This window comes from Phoenix dactylifera, chromosome 4, assembly GCF_051530095.1.
Source record: "Phoenix dactylifera cultivar Ajwa chromosome 4, Ajwa_hap1_PhDact_Kaust_v1.1, whole genome shotgun sequence".
NCBI lineage: Eukaryota > Viridiplantae > Streptophyta > Magnoliopsida > Arecales > Arecaceae > Phoenix > Phoenix dactylifera.
Genome location: NC_143193.1, coordinates 54,455,920 through 54,472,270, shown reverse-complemented (window position 1 = coordinate 54,472,270; position 16,351 = coordinate 54,455,920). Strand labels below are relative to the sequence as shown.

The window sequence follows — 16,351 nt, the reverse complement described above, 5'->3', positions numbered from 1 at the left end:
ACAACTAGAATTTATGAGGAAATTTTATATTTTGTAATCTCCAATTTTTTATAGTGAAGCTATTGGATCGTCTTTGACCGTGGACATAGATATTATGTATTTTTGCTTTTTTTTTTTTCTTGTTTTGTTATTCTTTCTTCTTGTCCCGACATCTACAATTGTTCACAAAAATCTCGCGCCGCATCTGACAGGTTATTTTCTAGAAAAAATTCTCCACCTTGAATCCAGCCTAGTCTTCACCAACAATATTCACGTAACACTCAAACCTCCTTTTAAACCTATGAATGCTCGCTTACTATATACTAATCCAAGGGGACCATTAGAGCTCTCGATTATCATCTATTTGAATCAATCTTACTACAAATTATAAAAATTGCATTGGATTCTCGATCGAAAAAGAGGGGGTACATGGGATCCAAGTAACAGGATCTGGATATAAGGACTGAAAACTATAGACGGAGAAGAGGCTAGTTGTTTTTTTCAGGTGTAATGTAACAGCTGTCCCACTCCAGGAGTAGAAGGTAGAAGTCTGTCTCAAAGGCCGACAGGACGCGATTCATTCCCTTGGTTACTTAGTTTGAGCCAAAAGGCAGTATTCCACCCCGTGATCATATCAGGACATTTAAGAAGAAACCAGCCGCACAGCCTCCCATTCAATCAAAAAAAAGAGAGAACCAGCTCATGATCCCAGTAAGAAACGATGATCGGAAGAGGATCGAGAACAGAAGTTTGAGGACCACCCAGGTGAAAAACTCACCAAAGGACGCCTAAACAGAAAACCCAAAACCACCAAATTAAACTAGCTCATTACATTGGAAGTTAAATAACATTTCCTTGAGAGCGCACTTAACATTGGGTACACACAAAATTATTATGGACTTCCCAACCATGATATCCATCTTAGAATACTCTTTCTTTCAAGCTGAAGGCTTGACGAGGACGGGAGGAAAATCAAATAACAAGACCTTATCAATGGCTGCAGTGAATTTTTCTGCGTACTCGAGGTGGCTGGGATGGTTCGTGTAGGTGGCTAGGTCATCCGAGCTTCTGAATGTCAACAAGAACATATGAGTGAAGCCTTGTGTTAGTGTGTTATCGCTCAGCACATTCTGTCCCCTGCATGAGAAGGAAAACAAGAATAGCTAGCATGGTTATCAAGACACCAAGGACTCGTCATAGGCTTGATAACTTGAGAATCGAAAAGGATTTAAATCATCACCACAACGTGATTCATGCTAGCACAAAATATTCGCCTTTTATGAACAAGAGCCCACATCCATTTACTCACATTGGATCGTATGGGGGAATCATCTGTGGGTCAGCTCGAAATGATCAAGTGAATCGAAAATGCTTCCTCATGACCTTGGGTAGGACATCAGCAAGCGTTTGCAAAAACACTCCTTTTGTTAGTTAAGATGAAAAATTTGAAGTATATCATGCATGCTAGTTGTGAGGGTGAAGGGCATCACTTCCAGGCTTCAATGAAGAATCATTTTAGATCGTGTTAAACCCTTACCCAAGCATTCCCAGGGAAAAACATTGGAAAGATGCATACTTTAAATGATACACTTTATAATAATATCTGAGGAAACACCATGGAAGAAAAGAGCAAGGATTAGAAGTAAGTACCATTCAAATGACTGGACAGTGTCCATTTCAGCAACAAGACTTCGCATCCCTTCCATTAGCTTCTCCACTATGACGCCATCCTTGAACTTCGCTAGAACCAAATGCTTGAAGTCTCCCATGGGTTGATCGCTAGAGCAGCAGGCGAAGTGGAGCAATAGATCGTCGGAGCAAAGGCTGTCCAAATTTAAGAGTTCATACTCTGACCGTAGTCAGAAGAACCACAATGAAGCATCGCACCTTTCTGCGGCAATAACGTCCGAAATATTCCATGTACCCCACAGCGCACAACTGCATGGGTCCCACCACCGCGAGCCGATCAAGGTTTCGTTCGATGACGGGACCCAAGTTTTGTTCGATGAGCTGGCTAGATCGGCAGGTTCCTTATCCCCTTTTAAAGGGTACGATCCTCACATGACCAACCTTTTCCCCCGGCCACTGCAGGTTGTCGCTCAGCGCTTGATCTGCTCCCACCAGACATGCTTATCTCAGGGGGCTCCAAGTTTCATGCCCGTAATCAAGCCCAGAGATGACCATATGTGATGAGGTCGAAGGTATCCCCTAGCCTCACATCTCAGTCCCAACCGGTTGTAGGCAGAAAAACGGTGAATTCCATTATCAGCTCTGGAGTTCCTATGGCGTCCCGAGACAGTTTTATCCTATAAAAGGCGCCTCGCAAGAAAAGAATTTTTCCCTCCATTCAAGGTACAGACATTTTCGCTACCTAGCCGATATGGAACTAAGTTCGAGATTCTTTATTCCCACAACATCAGCCCTTCAGCGGAAAAGTCTGTGCCAGGATTAAGAGCTCTCAACGAAAGCACCATTGATGAGGTCGAAGGTATCCTCCGACCTCATATCTCAGTCTCAACTGACGGTAGGTAAAAAACAGTTACGTCCCTTGCGAGATATTGTTTGCTCTGGAGATCCTCTGGCGCCCCGAGATGATTTTGCCTTATAAAAGACGTCTCGCAAGGAAAAGAGTTTCTCCCCCCATCTAAGGCACAAACCTTTCCGCTTCCTAACCGATACAGGATTAAGTTCGAAACCCCTTATTTCCACAACAATATGATTCTCCTCTCTCTCTCTCTCTCTCTCTCTCTCTCTCTCGGGAGGTAGGTGCACAGGGGAAGTCTTGTGATCTATGATACAGGATGTAGCTCGAGTCTGCCTCCAAGTACACATTAGGCTCTTCGATCTAGATGGCTGATGCAAGTATACATAAATTACACCAGCCTTTCAAAAGATTAGCGTATTGCTTGCTTCCCAGTTCGCATCAATTCACCAGGAAAGGCCGCATAGCTGATGTACCAGATGAAGATCTAAAGCACGTGCTTCCTCGACAGACATAAAGCATACTCGGTTGAAGAGCCACCGACTTTTACAATGATTCCATCCACGTGCGGTGTCAGAAGGCGGATGAAAGGCTGCGGCATCGGAGCGACTCGGCCAATTGCATGTTTAGCTTGCTGACCGGTTCCAGCGTTTTACGACAAAAGATGCCGAAGGCTTAGAAGGAATTACTAGGAAATGATGATGAACAGCAGATGTCGTGCTCCATGGATTCATACAGTAACACGAGAAAGTTGCAGCCTCGGCCTTCCAGTCGGTGGAATATTGAAGGAATTGAGATCCAGGAACTTTGCAGTCATATTTCAAAGACGAAGAGAATCTACCAGTTCCTGTCGCTGGAAAAGGAAGACGTTCAAATAATGTACCGAAAGAAATGCTGCAACATCAAAACAAGGCACCATCAGAAAAATCAAACTCTGGTTTCTCCTTCTATAGCTGCACGAAAAAGGATTGGGGCCCAAAAACTGGCTGATTCCACCACTTGAGAATCATCAGCATATGTACATCAAGCCCCAAAGAAGAGGAACAATCAGCTCTAGGCGAATAGTTTGGTGTAATCTGATGTTAGTTTCTAAAAAGACCTCGTTTGCAACTTAGATTGTCATGGAGAGCAATCTCAAACACCTTGAATTGTATTTCTGTACTTCTGAATTGCTAAGAATATGATGGACTTTCGATGTGCTTTCCCTCTGTTTCATGGCGGCAAGCATTTTTAATGGAGCGGTCGACCGACACCGTTGAAAGCGTACCCAAGGTTCCCGATGGCTCGGAACTGAAGTGATCTGTCCGAGTGGAGTCCATTCTCTGGTTCTCCGACGTCCAAGCAGAACAACCATGGCCTGCAAGTCGGTTGTGACACGGATCCGACTCAACAGTTTCTGGATGATAGGACCTACTGGCTGCACTGTAGACAGGCTGCATTGCACGTTTCCTATCCGGAGAATCTCGCAATGAAATTCTACACACAGGGCACGTCGAATGTTGTTTTAACCATATGTCTATGCATGTAATGTGGAACGTGTGTCCACAGTATGGAAGAATGCGCAATACATCTTTTTCTTGGTATTCTGCAAGACATACTGTGCACCTACAGAGAATACTTCATACATTAGATACACTGACTGGATATGCCCATTCCATTCATGAACAGATAGATGAACATGCAAATAGCTTTGAGCCAGGGGAACGAAAAACAACAAATTGAAACAAAAAAAAGTGCAAATGGTGCGCAAACATAGCAAGAACAGCATATCCTGTGAAAATGAGAATAACTTTCGGCTATATGAATCCACAGGTAAAAGCCAACATTTCATGTACATTCTTAACCCAAAGTTCACAAAGGCAATTGTGAAGGAATCATGTGTAACAAGGATAATCAGTACTTTCGCCAACAAATCTACCTGATCTGCTTCTCATTGGGGAGAGTGGCGGGGGTAGATTTTTCGGGATACCCTTTTATTCAATCATGTTTTGGGACATAAGAAACAAATTCATTTTAAAGGTCACTTATCTTTTGATATATAGTATACGAAGATAAAGATCAGCTATTACAGCAGTATTCATCTTCAAGGTATTTATATAGCCAAAGGACCTAGGCGATTATCATTCCAATCTAGCTAAATTGCCTAAGCCAAAAAGTCACCAAGCTCCAATATTCTCAAAATCATTCTTCCATCAGATGTAAAAACTTACCAATGCTTCTCCCCCCTGGCAATAACCATTCAATGAAATTGTCTATCAGAGTAGAGATCCACAATATGCTGCAGTGCTGTGCCACAACAGTCTACCTACTTCTTGGATCATCTTACCGGCTGATAGGGAATATTTTTACCCACTTACGTTACTGCCATAATCATAAAGCTCTTAAATCTGCCATTTAAAGCATGCAGATGCATCGGCGCCCCTCATAATCCATCATCTAAAGCATAGGCTGGCAGGATATGCATGTTTGAAAGGGCACAAATAAAATTAAGATTACGAGTATTCAATATTAGTAGGGTTTAGCCTCATCAATAATCATTACTGAATAAGATGATGCAAGACAAGTCTTTATTTACACATAAGGTTCCATGCAACCCCAAATTTGGTTTTAATTTCAATAATTTAAATAGCAACATCACTCATCCCCTATTCCCTCTTGGAACCCCCCACTTTCCACAGAACAGAGAAAAGATGGAAAGAAGAAAGAAACTAGGCACATGGTAAGTATAGTGCATAAAAAGAAGTATATCGAAGAACTTGATGGCAAGATATACACAAGGGCTCATATTTGTTGAAGGTTCAAGAAAGAGGAATTTAAATGTGTTCGAGGGGAACATATATAATATGAGCAATTTAAATGTGTTCAGGGGAAAAATATATAATATACCATCACAATTCAGCTTGATCAGGTACCTACTGATGTTGATCCGTATTGTAGTTTCTTACTGCAATATTGGCCAATAAAGGCTGAGATTTACAAAAATGATGCTGGAACAAGCCGACATCAACCTATAAAAGCCAGTAGATGCGAGAAACCAATGTTGCATTGGTAATTTTGTTTCACTCTATATACCAAATGACATGGTACCATATAAGTTTACACTATGACTAAGTAAATGCAAAAAATTCTCAATTGTAAAGGTAACCATAGCAGAATACTACATAACAGGACTTGGACGTATTAAAAAGAGAAATGTTTTTCAATCTCTCAACAGAAATGAAAAGCTCGAAGAAAAGAACTGCAACCAAAAGAGGCCTAACAGCAGCCAGAGACATGATATGCTCAATAAGTATGGCATGGAAGCAAAGACAATAATAACAAAAAGATTACATGGTTACAAGAAAGACCAAGCCATGGGTGAACCTGATATCCAACCACCATGACATATCCCGGAAAACATGTAGAGTTCAGAATTTGACAATTCAATACAGCAATGGATATGAATAAGGAATTGGTCAATTTCACACGAACAACCTCTGACATAATAAAGAAAGGTCTGAGTGCCCTATAACACCATTTAGAAAGCTTAAGTGTGAGGAAATAAAATAATATTTTCAGATGTTATCACTGCTATCAAGAATGGGCTACAACAGCAAGCATGCCACCAGGATTTTATCAATAATATCAATGCACAGATTATGCGTGTATATACTCCTAAAGTCGCATGTTGCATTGTTCAAACTTTGTTTCATGTACCTTCACATTAATCTGCTTAAGCAATTCAGGTTCTTCCTTGGCTGCATAGAGAAACTCTCTCTCTCTCTCTCTCTCTCTCTCTCTCTCTCTCTCTCTCTATCCTTTCATATCTGTAGAAGTCCTAAAGTCAAAAAATTATATAACATCTTCCTCTTTTATCAATCAAGACGAAAAGGGTAAAAAATGATACTTCCTTAACCAGTAGCTTGGACTATTCTTTGCCACTAGGAAGATCCTTTCACATTTTGTAACTTTCTTTCTATCTCAATGTAATCGTCAGGTCCATATCTTCAAGCAACTACATGTTACTAACTCTAGTGATGCTAAACTCACTCCAGGTAGTTTTATATTATGCCCTTTGTAATACTTAGAGTTACTTGATCCTTTCACTAGCTATTCTTCCACCAAAAAGATATCCTCAAAGTCTCACTTCAAGCCATATTGTATAATTTAACCTGTTGTAATTTCCATTTTCTAGAAAAATAAACACATAAACTGAAATAAATCTCAAAAAAGCCCTATCCCTTTAGGGTAACACTCCATCCAATACTTGAAAGAAGAATTATATCTTATTTGAAGTCATACAGATCACATAGGAACTTTTCAACAAGGCCAAGTTAAGGAACCATTGCATTAAGATCATTTATGGTCTCAAAAGTATATTTGTATCATATGACTTCCCTTAATTCTTTCATGACTTTGAACAAATATGTCGCAATGAAGTCCCCCTTCATCCACCAAGTGAAGGGCAATCATGTTGCCTTAGAAACAAGCTCCCCGTTGGATCATTACGACAAGAGACATCAAGGTCGACACTTTCTAACCTCCATAGCTATTATTTGCAGCTGAAACTAGACTGTTTGAACTTTACCAAATCAACCCTTGCTTGTATAGCTCACTACGGAAACTGCTTTGATCGGTCCATGTTAGCAATGACTCACTAGCACTTGCAAAAGTATCCCTTGCACCATTAATTCTCAAATCTAAATCACAGTTGCAAAACTCAACCACCAATGAATTTTTTTCTGTATTGACTAACCTTCTCAAATTCCACAAAATAACTACCAGTTCAAACTTTCAACATCAGCTAGGATTTCTTTTGCACATTAATCATCCATAGTAACCGGTTTTATTTAAGCTGCATGAGCAAAAACCTTGCTACCTGCTTTATATTGTTTTCTCCCATCCATAAAGTCAGCCTTGACCTGCTTCTGAGCTCCAACGAGAGAAACATGCAAAGACCAGGTGCATGACTGGGTCAATATAACATAAGAAGTGCAAATGAAATGGAAGATTTTATGGCATAAAGTGTTGAAATGTTGGCATTTTTTCCATCAAATTTTGAAAGCTAGATTCGAATCTACTCCTATAATATAGTCAGTCTAACCATGCTATTTTTTCTTCAACAACGAGTTGATTGCATCTCCCATTAAAATCTGATTATGAATTTGGATTTCAACTTGATAACTTAAATCCATAATTAAGCATCATCTCGCAACAGCCAAATATGACAACCAGAAGCTCTTACTTCAAAAGATGAGTGGTGACCATGCAATTGGCCAACCATGAGAATTCTGGTTCACATGTCAGCCATAGCTCGTCTCAAATGTGCCCTTAGAAAATATGATTGTCAACCCCTAGAAAATATGTTAACCATAACTTTCCAGCTTATAAGATTGTCAACCATATGGTTTATTTTATTTCATCACCTTTGAAGCACGGCATATCCTTTTTTTTAAAATAAAATATCAAGGCAATTAATATCACACTTTAATTACATGAACAGGTAAAAGGAAGTATCTGGGAGAGAAACAGTTCTACTAGGAAGGATAATCACACTGCAGCAACAAATTGCATCACACTACAAGCTTATTTAACTCATGTTATCACAGTGCACCAGAAGGGCAGGCAGAAAGTTTAAGCCTTTATTTTCTCACACAGCATCTATACATAACCAGTGAATATCCTGATATTCAAGTGCAGACCTTTTTGTTTATGTTTATTGGAGATAATAGATAGTTGGCTGATAATAGTAGAAAAGGGCAGATATAGAATTAAAATTTGGAAAGAATATTTGAACAAAGGCGTGCATGCATGTTTGTGGGTGTATGTGCTATGGTGAGAATCCAACATAACAAGCTTTTTTGAAAAGATAAGATCGGCACCTTGTTTCTCTATACCAAAAGATGGACATACATATGAATGCATCAAATAGAATTGAAGGCCGATAGCACAAAAGGATGCACGTATTGGGTGCCATATGATTAACAAATATTGCTGGTAGTGAAAGAAGTGTTAACTTACAACTACACGACAATCTCTTAAGATGGATCGATGCAAAAAAAGACATGATAGAGTTAGAAATAAGTATCTCAAGAGTACAACCAGCTGAAGAGGGACTGGAAAAGATTAAGTCCATATCAAACTCCTAAATCCTTAGAGAGAGATCACCCAAGTGTCCTGGCTATGGATAACCTTGAATGGATTCAGCAAGTTGGGAAGTCTATTCAATCTACGAAAGATGAGGAAAGTGAATGCAGCTCCAAGAAAAAGCTAAGGCCCATATCCAAACAAGAGCAAGGAAAAGTGCCTCCAATAGTGGAGGGAATTCCCCACAAAATTAAACCTAAAACTCCTAATGAATGTCCTCATCTAGCATGTTAAGAGGGATGAACAATATTGAGAAGCAGAGGGAAAGACAGAAGCTTATCAAGAAGAACAAACCTCTATTATGGGACTGGTGGAAAATAAAGTTTGTGAAACCCGAAGTTCTAGATAACTCATTGTTGTGGGTGTGGTTCTCGAATTTAGTCCCATACCGGCCGAATAGTGGAAAGGTCTGTGCCTTATAATGAGGAGGCCAAAACCTTTTCTCTCGAGGGCCCTTTTGTGGGACAAAACCGTGAGGGTGTGCCTAGCGCCAAAGGCGTGGTTAACGGCTCCCAAAACGGACAATACCTCGAGAGGGATGCAGTCGTTTTCTCTGTTCCGGACCCGGTTGGGACTGTGCTGTTGCGGGCAAAAATCCGCAACAGATGGCGCGCCAGGTAGGGGCCCGCCCATGAGCAGAACTCTCCCTGGGACTGGGGGGCTGTGTGCGCACAGGACCTTCCCACTAGGAGGGTTGTGTTGTGGGTGTGGTTCTCGAATTTAGTCCCATACCGGCCGAATAGCGGAAAGGTCTGTGTCTTATAATGAGGAGGCCAAAACCTTTCCTCTCGAGGGCCCTTTTGTGGGACAAAACCGTGAGGGTGTGCCTAGCGCCAAAGGCATGGTTAACGGCCGCCAGAGCGGACAATACCTCGGGAGGGACGCAGTCGCTTTCTCTGTTCCGGACCCGGTTGGGACTGTGCTGTTGCGGGCAAAACCCGCAACACTCATAGAATGAAGAAGGGGTGTGACCTTATGGCCAACTATACTAGCTCTCCTAAAGGGATAATCTTGCTCCTATAGGATCCTAGTTTTGGGGATATACAAAAATCTTCGAATTCGACCAAGTGCTGACTTGCTGCTATTTTGATAAGGGGACTTTGAAAAACTGGACTTTATATTTATGGATCCAATCTATCTACAGATAGGCGCCTGCTGCAGTAATAATTAATTAATCTCCGCCTTAGCATACAATGACCATGGCTCGCAGCGGGTGATTTTCATATTGTCAAAATCATCGATGCAAAAATGGGAGGTGGAGTACCTTTTTTAACAGGAGCCCAGACCTTTAAATAAATTTTTATGACTGTCTGCAGAATGCAAACCAGACTGATCTTTGTTCCTCGGGGCACAGACTCTCTTGGAGCAATCAACCCGATGGGACCAGACACATCGTCGGCAGACTAGATTGAGCGTTAGTTAATCCTGAGTGGATCCAAAAGCTGAATACTTTTAGGGCTGAATGAACAAGAATCGCTAAATATAGTTTTGAGCATATCATTTTCCAGGTAACCATTTGGTCAAGGACAAAGACAAGGGGAAATATAAATTTAATACTTATTTATAAAAGGTATAAACAGGCATTCATGTGAAGAAGACACTTAAAAGGAAAAACACAATCGGCAATCTCTGTCAGTCATACAGAGCCAGCAGGTCGGTTCTCACTTTTAGCCAATGACACAAAGGAGAAAGAATGGCATACAAGAACAACTGCATAACTGGACATAGAGCACTTGAGAAACTTACTGAATATCCTGTCCAGATGAAAAGTACTGATCACCAAACTTCTTTGTTGGAAAGCTTGCTACTATTACTGGCTCCAATCCATGGATCCCACGTTCCAGCTGTTTCAGGAGACAATTCAGCAGAAAAAAAAGGATCAATAAGTGCACAATGCACAAAGATCAAAATCTAGAAGCACATGAGTATTAAGAAAGCAAACTTCTTCACGGCAATACACAGAATTTCAGCATGTCGCGGCTCCAAACTTATCCCCATACGCGGGATGAAAAGGGAAAAGTGGAGCAGGACACGGAAGTTTGCTAAATAACAGTTGAATCTAAAGCCAGGAAAGAAATAGTCGCTTCATTTTATTTTTTTTCAGGAGCGATTCCACTTTAAACTCAAAAAACTAGGAAAAATATTCCATCTTTGACAATAGGAGCTCAGTCATCAGAATCAATAACAAAAATTTGGGTATCTGATTGAAAGAAATCATTAAAGAAGGATACTTCTAGCTCTTAATTAGCACCAGCAGAATCTAAGTAAAGTGCTTACAGTTAGAATTATGAAATAAGTACAACAATCGCATTCAAACTGTAGATTTGTACGGAAAAGATTCACCTTTCTTTCTCGACGGAAAGAAAGGGGCATTTGATGATCATAGCCAACCATCACAACGCTCAAACAGCAACCGAACCAAAACTAACTACTACTCCCTCAGGAGACAAAACAACCAGACAAAAAAGAAAAAAAGGGAAGCAGGAGGCGGAGAGAGCTCACGACGCTGAGATCGGATCTGGAAGCGGTGGGGAATGCCCTCCTGGAGGCCCTCAGCTGGATTCTCGCGCAGATGAGCCTGGTGCACACGAACACTATGAACATGGTGCTCACCGCGAATCCGATCACCGTCATCACCAGATTAAGCCCCGTCGACATCATGACACCACCCCCCCACGCCCTTCTCTTCTTGCTGCCCCAAAGAAAAAGAAAGAAATCTTCGAATTACAAATTAACAGGAAAAAGAGAGCCAAAATCTCCGCCTCAAATCCCTCCAATTCCCTCTCCACAGTCTCCCATCATCTCTCCCTCAATCTCTTGTCGGAAAGGAAACAAGTCCAAGGCTATCGGAAGCGATCACACAGGGAAGAGGAGAAGAGTATCCAGACGAGAAGCCGAGAAGCTCTCGATCTCCCGCCGTCATGGAACCAAAAGCTAAGAATCCGAGAGAGAGAAAGGGAAGAGGAGGGAGGGACAGAGATGGAGAGACAATTAGAGAAGGAAATGGTAAGGGCCCGCCTCCAACTCCTTACCAATCCGCTTTTGCCGCTAATGACTCGAGGGGCCTCTAAGGAGATGATGATTAATTTAATTAGTGATTTCTTAAGTGAAGGCGTCGCTATTTTATCTACTAATCAATGAAAGCAAGGTTTGGGTGATTCGAACCGTTCGGAGCTAGCCGGTGACTGGAATGAACCGGTCGCGAGTGGGGGAGTCGGTTGGGACTAGAAGGATCTGGATATTGGACCCGTCTAATAAATATATATGATTTGGATACATAGCTTTTAATCTATCGTATATCCAACTCAATCCATATTTTATCTAGTTGACGTCTCTCTTCTTGCCTCAGTAGGTAGATGATGCACCCTTAGATATGCATCAGCTCTCCCGAGGCTATTTGGCTAACCTTACTAGACAAATATCATTAGGCGTCTTTTTGGATCTGTTTATAGATATGGAATATCTTAACCTCGAGAAAAATTTCTCCGAATCTATGTGATAAAGGAGGCATGAGTGATTTCACTCTACCATCTAATAAATCTTCCTCTTCGACATATTAATATACTAAAAAAGCTTGTCAAGAAGTTCTTATTGTTTGATAAGATCTTTGGATATCCAAATAGCTCCTAAAAATTTGTTATTAAAAATAAAATGCGCTAAAAGTTGTTTTCAAAAGTATACTTAAGAATTGGCATTAAAGTTTGAGGGCATGTAAATTTGCAATACTAATAATAGCGACGGGTATTTGACAAATTGTTAGGCAATGATCATTCTTGACAACTCTTCGGAAATATACAATTGTGAATGGTTGATGTAGTACAGAGACCATATAATTTTAAAGTTTCTAAGCTATATCAAAACCTTATTCTCTTTGTGAAAACCAAAAGAAAAAAAAGAAAATGCTTACAATATAAAACATGCAAAAGAAATAGTTGATGCAGAGACCAATAATTTTAAAGTTTCTAAACTATATCAAAACTTTTTCTCTTTGCAAAAACCAAAAAAAAAAAAGAAAATGCTCACAATATAAAGCACGCAAAAGAAATAGTTGATGCAGAGACCACATAATTTTAAAGTTTCTAAACTATATCAAAACCTTGTTCAACCACCCCCCCCCCCAAAAAAAAAAAAAAAAAAAAAACAAAACAAAACAAGTCACAATATAAAGCATGCAAAAGAAATATATATCGCCTTTCTATTGCCTATAATTGATGTCGGAGTGTCTGCAGCATTCATGGTATTAAAGTAGATCCATAATCAAAGTGAACAATGGTAATTCAATAGGAAAAAAAAATTGCAACGACAATAATAGAACTAAATTTCAAGAGAATGGGACTTCAATATAGCTTTTTAATTTTTCAGAATTTGATTTTTGATTTGCATGCACATGGCAATGTTCACGTACTAGATCACGTATATGATAAGTAAAAAGAACATTCTTGTGATTTAAACCTTAGACCTCCCTCAACTAAATATGTTATATCATGTATGCCAGCTAGTTGTTGTTGGCATCTCATGATATTAAAAAAGTTCAAATGATTCGAGAAATATGAGAGATAAAGTATGCGAAAACAATCCAACGAGTCTGCGAGAAACAATGTTAATAAAAAAGAGTGGAAGAAATAAATGAGAATGCACGTAGATTAGACATCTAACTTTTTCTCTCTTTGCATATATTTGTCGAGAGAGAAATTAAGAAAATTCTAATTATAAACAGATAGAATCTAAAACGGAATATTACTCCCTTATTTAATCATATAATGCATATACATATATAATTTTTTATTTAAAGGTAGCAACAAAAATACAGCATCAACTCTGATGGGCAACAATCGACAAAGATGTCCCAAGAATATACAAAAAAAAGGAACCTAATTACCGGTTTGGTTTCATTCATAACACAACAAAATCAGATCTTGATTTGCACCTAATTACCGGTTCGGTTTCATGGCATGAGATATGGTTCAGCTGGATCTACTTCTCGAACTTGTGTATCCGTGTATATCAAGCGAGATCCGAAGGCAAACTGGACTCCATCCGGTCAATTCTAGAAATAAGTTGTGTCTCCCTAATCGGCATGAGAACCAACAAAAAAGGCGCGAAATCTGGTGACCGACGGGCGCCCATTCCTCTGCGAACGAGGAGGAAATCTTGATCGCATGTTTCCTAATCGAATCTCCATCACGCGTTTCTTAATCTCACGGCTACATCCAGCCTTATCGCATTGCCTTCCGCTTAACGCTCGGATCCCAACCGTCCATTCGGCACGAGAGGTTCCGTTAAATTAGTAACTTCGAATTAAGGTCGGCTTACCGGGGCGAGCTAAGTAGCTAACCCGGCACCAATGCCGTTTGAACTCCTCCTCCGTTTGGGGACTTTCTTCATGATATAAGGGCATTTTCGTCATCAAATGCAATGACCGGAAATCTCCTCGAACGCCCGGCGAAGTCCGCGAGGTGACGGGCGAGGGAGCGCTTTTGGGCCGGCTGGCAACGGGGAGGTAAACGGGGTTTCACGACGGAGTCAACGGTTCGAGTGGGTTTTCTTTCCTTCCTTTTATCCGAAACGTAAAAATATTTTATATATAGCCGTTGGATTGGCGCAAATGATGGTTCCACCCATCAAATCCGTGGGAATAATAATGATGAGTGGGGAGGGAGGGACGGTGGGCGCGGGAGTTTTTCCTACGCTTTGGAATTTGGATGATGGTTTGCGTTGACATCATTAAAAACAAAAACTAAACCTCATCACCTTTTGATTAGGGAAACCAAACACGCTTGTGGCTTATTAGAAATTTTAGACTTCATTAATGGAATTTGTATTATATTCACTGATGGGCTCCAGGCTTTCGAGCAGATTTGGACCGCAGCGGCACCTCTGCGTCAAGTAATGATCACTTTTGCCATCATTACCAGCAAATTTTTCTTTCCCCCTTTTTACTTCAAATTTCTTCTCTCTTTGGTCATCGAGCTAATTGCAGTCCTCCAGACAGGCAAAGTCCATCTTGATTGGTTATTAATATTACTCTTTGTCGCAAATTCTCTTGATAGTTGACATGCTCTCTCTTTCATCATATAGAATGAACATATGTACAACTTGCTTGTAGAATAATGATCCTAGCTACCAATTATATCCACCAGTAGGAATGCTATTCTCATTTTCAACTACATAAATGATATGCAACAACATGTATAACGCTATACTAGTTAAAGCATTACAACGCACGTCGCACGGGTGGAAGGGATTTCTAACAACAAAAGTGGATTTGGATACACCATATACTATAGTCTACAATTTGGAAGAAGGTGAAGCTTGCATTGGGGTTATTAAGGAACATGCTTTTCATCCCGTCTACAATTTCTCAAGAGTATGTCTAGGAGATACATGCACCTTAACTTCCTTAAATGATGACAATATTGAAAACAATGTCCAAAAAACACCACGGGTTTGGAAAATTGGTCAACAGGAGGGTAGATGATGATCTCATTTTGTGAGTGATTGCTTGAAATTTTCTACACCTCCATTTTACAAATCTCTGCATTTCAATCGCGATCCATCTTGACAATTTTGAATTTCATTCAATCTCGTCTCACATAATATATTTAGCCATAATACATAGGCATTGCCTTTTCTTCTTATAGAATTTATGGATCATTGCATTTTTGTTTTTGCTCAATCATCGAAGTGGGGGTAGTTCATGTCAAGTCGATATTTCAACTTTGTTGATTGTCTATTATTTTGCTAATGCAAAACTGTCTTGCATAATTAATCTTACGTGCCCAAGACATGCTTACTGAAAGAAATATGCCCAAACTCTATCAATTTTTCAGGATATATACAAGCAATAGTAACGTTATCATATACTTTCTAGAAAAGGCAAAGATCTGTGTCATAAGTGTATGCTCCTTCTAATAAATTTTTAAAATTATCGAGTTAATATTGTGAAGATTACTTGTGTTCTCTCTTCTCCCCTTGATGAGGTGATTTTTAGGACTAGTCATTATCAATGGGTCCAAAATTTCAAGCCAGAATGGGCGCAAGCAGACCTTGGCCCACGTCACATCCGCGAAAGCCCATACGAAAGCTGGTCATTTCAGCACTTCTAATGGGCCCACACGCATGGTCGTGTATCATTAGAATTCTGGCCGGATGGATGGCTCAGCCGAATAGCGGTGCTTGTTGCAGACGACTAGCAGAATCCAGAGAGCGCCGGAGGATACCCAATACACCAACGGCGATGGTGACCATACAAATCCCAAAGGAGTCCATAGGTGATGAGTATTCCCTAAACGAACATCACATCTCTCACAAAAAGGAATTAGCCGTAAGATTTTTCTTTCTTTTTTCTTTTTTTCTTAGCTATAAATTTAGATTTCTTTTGCGATCGAGTTATGTGCTGATTAAGACTCAAGTTGGATAGAACTGAACATGCTAATATTTTTACCCGCAATATGACTCTCTTAAAAGGGCTCGGAAGGAGAGATTAAATGCTTTAACCTTGTCACTTTGTTATTCTCTTTCTGATAATATGGACATGCAATCAAAAAGATCTAATAGATTTTCAAGATTAGTGACAAAATTAATCATCCTAATGTTCAATATAGAAGTGGAGTTAGGCTATATATATAGCGAGAGAGTTAGGCTAGGAGACTTCTAAAACCTTCTGGCTCCAAAATACTTTCAGACAAACAATGAAGGACTTGGACACCACCTCGGGCATGCATTTCAATCCTGGATCCGCCACCTTTAAATGTGCAGTTTAGA

The 16,351-nt window shown here is 40.1% G+C and overlaps 2 protein-coding genes across 2 annotated transcripts; both read right to left on the bottom strand.

The window, feature by feature from the left end:
* Positions 1 to 652: 652 nt before the first annotated feature.
* Positions 653 to 3,236, bottom strand: LOC120113119 (stress-response A/B barrel domain-containing protein At5g22580-like). Its single transcript, XM_039133927.3, has 2 exons — positions 1,630 to 3,236; positions 653 to 1,116 (listed from the first exon to the last, which is right to left on the bottom strand). The coding sequence occupies exons 1-2, from the start codon at positions 1,746 to 1,748 to the stop codon at positions 918 to 920; spliced, it is 318 nt and encodes a 105-aa protein (XP_038989855.2). The 5' UTR covers positions 1,749 to 3,236; the 3' UTR covers positions 653 to 917.
* A 146-nt stretch (positions 3,237 to 3,382) lies between these two features.
* On the bottom strand, positions 3,383 to 11,651 carry LOC103719848 (RING-H2 finger protein ATL38-like). The gene is made up of 4 exons (XM_088720719.1): positions 11,620 to 11,651; positions 11,090 to 11,279; positions 10,334 to 10,431; positions 3,383 to 4,066 (listed from the first exon to the last, which is right to left on the bottom strand). Exons 2-4 carry the CDS (start codon positions 11,246 to 11,248, stop codon positions 3,634 to 3,636), a joined length of 690 nt encoding a protein of 229 aa, XP_088576845.1. The 5' UTR covers positions 11,249 to 11,279; positions 11,620 to 11,651; the 3' UTR covers positions 3,383 to 3,633.
* Positions 11,652 to 16,351: the final 4,700 nt, after the last annotated feature.